The sequence below is a fragment of the Colobus angolensis genome, unplaced genomic scaffold, assembly GCF_000951035.1.
Source record: "Colobus angolensis palliatus isolate OR3802 unplaced genomic scaffold, Cang.pa_1.0 Scaffold26, whole genome shotgun sequence".
NCBI classification, from domain to species: Eukaryota; Metazoa; Chordata; class Mammalia; order Primates; family Cercopithecidae; genus Colobus; species Colobus angolensis.
The window spans coordinates 10668743-10677758 of NW_012115821.1; the positions used below are offsets into that span (position 1 = coordinate 10668743).

The window sequence follows — 9016 nt, forward strand, 5'->3', positions numbered from 1 at the left end:
CCTTGGACCTACCTTCTTCAACTTTAGTTTCTTCACCCTACAGTGGAAATAATCACGGTTTCCACTTCCAGGGATGATTAAAAGCATACAAAATACTCAAGTATGAGGCATAGATCACATGTGCCTGGTAAGCGTAGGCTATTATAATTATTATTCCCATTTTATAGATTAAAAGGGTGAGGCCCATTTGCCCAAGGTAAATGCTGTAATGAACTAAGAATTTCAACCCAGGTCTCTGGGGTTTTGGTGTGGATTCTGAATAAGAGATATGTATATCTGAAACTCCCAGATCCCCAGCGCCACCCAATCCCACTTCAACAAGATGTTAGGTAACCACCCAAGGGTAACCACCCTTAGCTACCCACGGACAGAGCTAATAAGCCTCCACCCTTATTAGAGAGAAACGCTTCTGGAAAAGTGCCATTTTAAAAAACAGGTAGAACTCATAAATAACCACTGCTTTGTAAATAAATCCTTTTCACAATTCTTAAAAAGTTCTCGAGACAACCGTAAAAAGTCAGTAATATTTCCTCACTAATTTAGACTATGCTTGTATGCTTGGTCAATAGCTTATGGCTGTGTCCCCTACCCAAATCATTCCCAATTAATGAGCAGATCTAAGTGCACTGCAGGATTCATAAGGCAGTAATGGTATGATAACTCAAATACCTCTTAGATGTATAGTGTAACTAGCATGAATTCCTCAAAAGTATATCCACTGCATTATACAACACCCTGCTGCACTCACTTAGAAAGATAGTATCACAGACCCAAAAATAAGACCAGTTGTCCTATTTTCTTACATGGAAGTGTTACATATTCCATGAACTATGCTTTCATTTTTTTCTTTTTTAGTTGCTAGAATTCAGCAGCCAACTGTGTCACTTTGCTACTCCCCAAAAATAGCTAAACTGAGTAGTTTAAAATCACATTTTGTTGTTTGGCCAGAAAAATATCATGCTGATTTCAGTCTGCAAAAAGAAAAAAGAAAAGATTAGAGGGCACGAGGTGTGCATGAGTGTTTGGTTCTCTCTCATATGCTCTGTAGCTCTGAATCCATGAAAATATAGAGACAGGCCGGGCGTGGTGGCTCAAGCCTGTAATCCCAGCACTTTGGGAGGCCAAGACGAGTGGATCACGAGGTCAGAAGATCATCCTGGTTAACATAGTGAAACCCCGTCTCTACTAAAAAATACAAAAAACTAGCCGGGCGAGGTGGCGGGCGCCTGTAGTCCCAGCTACTCGGGAGGCTGAGGCAGGAGAATGGCATAAACCCGGGAGGCAGAGCTTGCAGTGAGCTGAGATCCGGCTACTGCACTCCAGCCTGGGCGACAGAGCGAGACTCCATCTCAAAAAAAAAAAAAAAAGAAAAGAAAATATAGAGACAGGACATGAATGTGTTCAAGTGTTACACAAGTGTAAAACAAAAGCAAACACCCAACTACTGTTTGCTTCCCATCAGTGGAGCCAAAGTGAATCCCAGTAACGAGTAACCTATTTTCCTCCATTACCACACCATCCATAAGGCCTGAGAAGAGGAATTAACATCTCAGGATGCAGGACCAGGCGATTCTTTCTACACAGGGATTTGGAAGATTCATCAGACACATTTTAAGCCCGCAGAAAGCATTTTTCCCACTTTAAGCTGAGAAAGCAGAGACCTCCTTTGCAATGTAGGCAAGGTGGTATCTCAGACTTCTTGAGAGCTTTCTCATTTCTTTAAACCTCAAAATGTAACCTGTTAGTAATCTTACATAGGATGTCCTCATGCTGATCCCCATTCCTCCCCACCCTCAACAGCAAAGACAGATACAAAAACCCATCACATATGTTTACACCATTTTTTTAAAAAGTTGTCTATACATACAATTGTCCTTTTCAATTCCACTATCCTCCTTCCATACACTCCTATCCAAATCTCTTAAGAACACATAAAATAAAAACGGTGGCCACAAGCAATGGCTCAGGCCTGTAATCCTAGCACTTTCGGAAGTTGAGGTAGGAGGATCACTCAAGGTCAGGAGTTTAAGACCAGCCTGGGCAACACAGGGAGAGACCCTGTCTCTATAAAAATAAACCTATAAAACTTTTGATTTAAAAAAATGGTTATTGAGCACTTACGATTTACCATGCGCTAAGTCCTTATATGCATTCTCATTCCAGCCTCACAAAGACTTTAGGAGTCAGGCTGCTATCACCACCCCATTTCACAGAGGAAGAAAAAAATTAGGCACAGAGAGGGTATGTAACTTTTCTAAGGTAGCACAGCTAGCAATGGCAGAGGCAGGCTGGCTCCAGAGGCCATATTCTTACCTACTTTGCTATATTCTGTATAACTCTCAATAGCCACCTAGTTTAGAAAACAGATAAAAAAGCATTAACAAGTTCCAGGCTCCTAAAAGATTTCTTCCAGCTACATGCTGACAAAACAGTATGGTTAACTCTCATCAACTGGCTGACACACATCAAAGTTTTCACTCAATATATAAGTGACCTCCCTCCCCACATCCACCCCAAGTACAAGTGAAACACAACCCAATTCCATTTGGGAGGTTTCCAAAAGAGAAACCAGGCACATATAGAAACCTTATCACCTGTCATTCCTCTTCCTATCCCTGGAAGCACTTAAAACAAATCTTTTTTTTTGAGACGGAGTCTTGCTCTGTCACCCAGGCTGCAGTGCAGTAGTGCCATCTCAACTCACTGCAACCTCCACCTCCTGGGTTCAAGCGATTCTCCCGCCTCAGCCTCCCAAGTAGCTGGGACTACAGGTACGCACCACCACGCCCAGCTAATTTTTGTATTTGTAGTAGAGACAGGGTTTCACTATATTGGCCAGGATGGTCTTGATCTCTTGACCTCGTGTTCCGCCCGCCTCGGCCTCCCAAAGTGCTGGGATTACAGGCATGAGCCACTGCACCTGACCAAAAACAAAAATTTTTTAATAGTTGTATTAAGGGCTGCAATCATGAAAACCTTGGGCCTGCATAGATCCAACAAGCTATCTCACACAGAATATATTTTTCTGTCAAAACACCAAATATCTTGCTACAAATGATACCAGGTAAAATGGTCCCTCCAATGATAGTTGTCCCAATGGGAGGGGACAATCACTCAAGAAGCCCTCTAGCTACTTAAAGCAATCTTGCACAGCCATCACTTACGCCTAACAATCCTTTCCGAACTGAGTAAACCACAAATTTATCTGTTCTACATCTCAGTCATCACAGACTTTCCTGAAAGTGAAATTTACCTATATTACTTTAAGACATTTTTTAAAGAGCCATTAACAATCCTGAGTTCTTAGAAATTTGCAACAGGCAAATTGTAGGGAAAAGCAACAGGAAGTAAATACAGGTTTCTGGAATATACTTATCCTTTTTATTGATTTTGCTGGTTACAACTCCACATAAACACAATAGCAAAAATAAGTCAAAGCAAAGTCCGTATCAGATAACTCTTTTTTACACAAGTACAGTTGATTTTTTAAGTGCACAGAACGTTGCCCTAGTACTGGATATAGTTCATTTCCAAGCAAGATGGTTGGTCCCATTTCTCAGACTGGCAAACGTGGACTTTGTGTTTTTTTTTTTTTTTTTTTTTTTTTGGAGACAGGGTCTCACTGTGTCTCACTCAAGCTAGAGTGCAGTGGCATGATCACAGTACACTGCGGCCTCAACCTCATGGGCTCAAGCAGTCCTCCCACCTTAGTCTCCCAAGTAGTGGGGACTAAAGAGTGCATCCAGTGTTTTATTATTTGTAAAGGCAGGGTCTCCCTACGTTGCCCTGGCTGGTCTCGAACTCCTGGGCTCAAGCGACCCTACTGCCTCCTAAAGCACTGTGATTATAGGAGTGAGCCACGGTGCCCAGCCTTATCTTTTAATCATTTGCACAGGCAACCTCATTCTGGGACAAATTCAGTGACTACTGCCAAATCCCACAAGAAGCCCTCACAGAGCAGGCTCTTCTCAGCCCCTCCTGAGCCACCCCCTCTACCTCATCAGTGGCTGCTTAACCTAGATCAAGCTCAGGTGGAGAATTAAAGGTGGGGAGCAGTGTACTTCTTGGCTTCCATAATATTAATAAAACAGCCCATTTTATTCTCTTAACAGGATATAGCCAAAAACAATTTCAGGGACCACCACCCAACATCTAACAGAGGTCAACTTTGAACCAAAGCAAACGAATCCAGTGCTTTAGAGGCAACTTCAGATGCCCTAAATTTTTCTCATAAACTCCGGGTTCTGGAATGTGACCACATGAAATGTAACCCAGGATGACAGTATTAATTACAACTGTTTAAATCTCTTAATTCAGAATGTACACATATTGTAATCTTCATCCTGCCTAGAAATGGCATTTCATTGTCCCACATGCTGAATGGAAATCCAGATTTAAAAAGAACAAACAGCGTTTCACTGTAAAAGCAAAGTGTTAAAGCAACAGCCCAGTAGAAATGTAATCCCAGCACTCTGGGAGGCCAAGGTAGGCAGAGCACCTGAGGTCAGGAGTTCAAGACCACCCCGGACAACATGGCGAAACCCTGTCTCTACAAAAATACAAAAATTAGCTGGGCATAGTGGCACACGCCTGTAGATCCAGCTACTCAGGAGGCTGAGGCAGGAGAATCGCTTGAACCTGGGAAGCAGAGGTTGCAATGAGCTAGGATCTCACTACTACACTCCAGCGTGGGTGATAGAGTGAGACTCTACCTTAAAAAAAGAAAAGAAGTCTCCAGGAAAAGGAAGGGAGGCAAGGGAGTAGGAGAGGCTCCCGAATAACTACTCTAGGGCATTTTAAGTGATCCTCAGGTGAATGCCAAGAAAATTACTTTCAGTCGGCACACAGGTATATAACTGATTCTACTCTGCTAACTTGGGAGCAGTTTAGAATAGAAAGGCAAATCTGAAACGGCTGTTTGTTTTGCTGCATTAAATCGTCAGCATGCCCTGGATTGCTTCATGTAAACAACAACATAATCTTTTATTCAGTGAAAACAGACCCATAATTAAGGGGAAATGCTCAAAGCTTCACTATGGAGTAGTGACTTTTCCCACATCAGCCAATCTTTCCTATGACCTTTCTTCTTCCAGCAACAGCAGCAACTTCCCCTATTTCCAAAAGGCCCTGTTTATGCCTATCTTTATTAGCGTTGTAACTCCATCAACCCTCAGATGTGAACACTGTTTAGAAGGAAACATCAAAGATTTTATTCCATAATTGTGTCAAAGGAACCCAGTTTAGAGTCTTCATTTTCAAACATGATACATGAGGGAGAGGGAAAAAAAACCCTGTACAATCTCACACCCTGTAAAGAGAAAGATTGCTGACTTCCAAATATTACTTTTGCCTTTTCCTAAGTCCATAAGGGATGCCCATCAGAACTGAAGCCCGCACATGCAAATAAAAGAAGAGACAGCTCAGAGGGAGATTCATGATTCACCCGACGTTAATCATGGAGCCTCCAATTCTGACACATCCAAGGTACACAGCTGAGCTTATCCATCTGAAGTGTTTCCAATGACAGCATCCTAGATGTAATGTAATTACAATACAAAACATATCAAAACCAGAGTTTCACTCTGAGGGCCGAAAGACAAAAATCAATTTTAAAAAATCTGCTGAATAGCTTGAGAACGTAAAATAGATAAAAGGTTAACCCCCTCAAGTAACATATTTTATATTGTGTCAGAGTCAATTAAATTCCCAGTGACTGGAGATATATATCAGAGTTTGAATGAACTATGGGTAGGATTTGCTTTAAAATAATAAGATGTTGGGGAGGAAGACATGAAAGATTGAGGTGCGAGTGTTGAAGTTGGGTGGGGGATCCATTATATTTCGCTATTTTTGTAAATAGTTCTGCAGTGCTTTATAAAGATATATAGGAACATAATATGCCTAATATCATGTTTGGTAACACTCTTGGCTTTGCACTTGGAAAGGATCACTTGAAGCATTATTAACGCTGAATGGATCCCAAACCTGCCACACTGCTGTTCAAAGACTAAAATCCACTGTTTCCAATCCACTGGGAAAAAGCTCATGCCAGGGCTGTGTTTCCAAAACCCTGCCCAAACTACAGCTAACCCGTACATCCTAAACAGGAGCTGAAAACTCAAATGCAACTGAAGAGTTATGCTGAGTTATGATTCTGAGAGGAAAACAAACAAAAATACTAAGTAACAAAGGATTTTGGCTAAGACCTCATAAGGAGGACCCTACTCCAAAACAGAAGCATTTTTATCCCTCGTGTCAAACAGATAAGGGCTTTCGAGGTTATAGCAGGCAAGAAGTGGGGGTCCCAAGACGAACTCCAGCCCCCACCGGGTTTCGAGAAAGACCGGAGCAGCAACGCCAGGCGGAGGCCGCCTCCTCACGCCAAGGCGCGTCAGCAGCCCCACAGCCTCGGAACCCGGGCACGCGCTCCTCATCCCTGCAGCGTGGAAGTGGCCGAGGCCGACCAGTGTGGAGGTGGCAGGAGCCCCACCAGTGGCTCGGGGGCGCCCCCTGAGGTCCAGCGGCGCCGCGGCAACCTCGGAAAACGGAAAGCCAGCGTCTCCCCAAGCTCTGATATTTTTTAACTTTGCAGTGCTCCAAAGCCTGCTGCTCCCTCTCTCGCGCTGCACTTCTCCAAACCAAACCGCCCTCTTCCCTGCGCCTCCCACCACTGTCCTTTCCCTTTCCGACACCCCTCGGCTCCCGGACCAGGAAAGGGGCTATTTACCTCGCAGCGTGGGCGCGAAAAGAAAATGAGAAGACGAAAATGGTCCAAGCCCCACGAAGGCACGCTCCCTGGCAGTCTCATTTTGGATCTCAAGCTTCCTCAAACACCAGGGAAAAGAAAACCACGGTCAGCCCACTGACTGCATCCCCGAGCGCAAGGCCAGAAGTGGAATTGGAAATTCCTCTAATTTGCAAGTCTGTCCTCCACGGCCTCCCACTGCACCCATTAAAGAGTGGCCCTCACAAAGCTCAACCCCTGTGTGCACCTGAGCCCGCTCAGCCGGCAAGTCCGTGGTAAAGCAGGGGAGACTAGAAGGGGGAGATGATTAACCCAAATAGTGAGCAGTAGTCTTTAAGTGAATGAAGGCAGTTGTTTACAAGGGGGGGATGTCCCCATGGCCTACACTACCGTAGAGGGAGGACTCCAGTGGGCAAACCCCAGGCCCCAGGGTGAGTGTGGACGCACGTCCTCGCTCGGCCTCCGAGCTGCGTTTCTGGGCTGGAGCTCCGTGCCGCTCCGCAGGCAGGAGGATGCGCAGAGAGAAAAGAGGGTGCAGAAGACAAGACGGTGCTTTGCCTTTCTGCCCCTCGAGGCCATCCCCGAATCTGCAAAGGGGGCATTCGCTGCCAGTCGCCCGAGAGGGATCCCCGAGAGTGACGAGGGCTCCCGCGCCCTGCTCCACGGCGCACGACGGGACTAAGGGACCCGCTGCACCAAAAACGGGCGCTCCAGCCGCCCGGGGACAGGCGGCTGTAACCGAGCAGAGCGGAGACCTCGAGGCACATTCTTCTTTTTCTTGATTCAGATAACCTCCACCTCCGGGTATCCAGGAGCTGACGAATGAGAGGACAGAAAAACGGGGAATTCTCTGTCCTGAGGGGAGCGAGGGATAAAAAGCGAATCGCCCCCTTTCTTCCAGACCTTCCCCGGGCTAGGGCAGGACTTGGCCTCCACCCCCAGAGAGGGAGCAGGACAGCTACGAGGGAGTTCGGGGCTGCTGCCCAGGGGACCTGCCAGAGAGGAGAAGGAGGCAGCTGGCCTCTGCCCTCCCCAGAGGAGAGAAGAGGGGGGCTTGCTAGCTGAGGGCTGGAAGTGGAGGGTCGCCGAGCCTCACACCGTTACGTGCGGTGATTTATTCTCGTTATCAATGGGCAATATTGTTCCTGTCTTAACCTGGCCAGAAAGGGGCGGCTCTGGGTCTGCCAGCCGCGAACAGCCTGCAAAAGGGCAAAGATGAAGGTAGGCAAGACGCGCGAGACAGGAAAAAATCCGCCCAGGCGCGAACGGCAACCCGGCCACCGACCCGCCCCCGCCCCCTCCCCGAGTCCAGACCCCGGCAATCCAGTCGAGCAGAGCAGTGGAGGAAAGGGGCCACGGTCGGGGCTAGGGGAGATACGGATCTCGCCTAGCCGCCTGCGCCCTGCCCTCTCACTGCACCCAAGGAGGCTGCCTCACGCCGGCACCGAAGGGCTGCCCGCGCCCCAGCCCCCAGAACGGGGGAGGGCGTCCCCGACCCTAGAACGCAGGCTGCTCCCCACATCCTCAGTGCTCCGCGGCCAGCCTCCGACTTCCATTCCCCGAAACCTAGCCTTCCCAAAGGGGTGGAGAACAGCAAAGCAAACCCCCACCTGCTGAGCTCCTTCAATACCCGCCGGAGCGAGGGGGCTCATCCCGGGCCCCCCAAACCCACAGAAGCATCCTTTCCATGGCCTCAGTCTCCCCAACCGCCCCACAACTCCAATTCTCCCGATCGGCGACGAGTCAGCAAAGCAAGTACCCCTTTCTCCCGATTCCAGTTCCCCAGGCCCCCCGAAACGGAACGGGAGCAGATCCCCGCGTCCCCCAGCCCCTCCCCGGCCGGCCCCTGCCTCCACCTTCCTCGACCACCAGCCAGCCTCCCTAAACAGCGCCCAAGCCAGCGGAGCAGATCCTTCTCTACTCCCCGGGCGCCGGGCCACCCTCCACCCTCTCCAGGGTCTCCCGGACGGGCGCCGGAGCTCCGCGCCCGGGCGACAACTCTGCATCCCCAACGCGCGCCGGCCGGGGCCGCGTCCCCTCGGCGGCCGGCACTCACCGGGGAAGCACACGACATAATGGAGCACGGAACTGGTGATTTTCAGGAACAAAATCCACCAACACGGTTCCAGTAACCTCCGCATGTCCGAAAACGCACATCGAAAAGAGGAAAGCAGGGTGATAAACTTGTTGAATAAGTTCTTGCCTCCGTGCAAGCCTCCGCTAAGCCGGGGCGCTTCCCCGGCTCGCCCGCTCCACGGGCCCCCCGCGCTC

At 48.2% G+C, this 9016-nt stretch overlaps 1 protein-coding gene across 2 annotated transcripts in view; it reads right to left on the reverse strand.

Annotated features, from left to right (window-relative positions):
- The window catches only part of PTPRG (protein tyrosine phosphatase, receptor type, G), a 782288-nt gene extending 773273 nt beyond the window's left edge, over positions 1 to 9015 (reverse strand). Inside the window, exon 1 of one of the 2 annotated variants that reach the window (XM_011947202.1) lies at positions 8802 to 9015. In XM_011947202.1, the coding sequence (XP_011802592.1) occupies positions 8802 to 8886 (85 nt within the window). In that variant the 5' untranslated portion in view covers positions 8887 to 9015. The remainder of the gene's footprint in view (positions 1 to 8801) is intronic. The other variant, XM_011947201.1, reaches the window with a different exon arrangement.
- Position 9016: the final 1 nt, after the last annotated feature.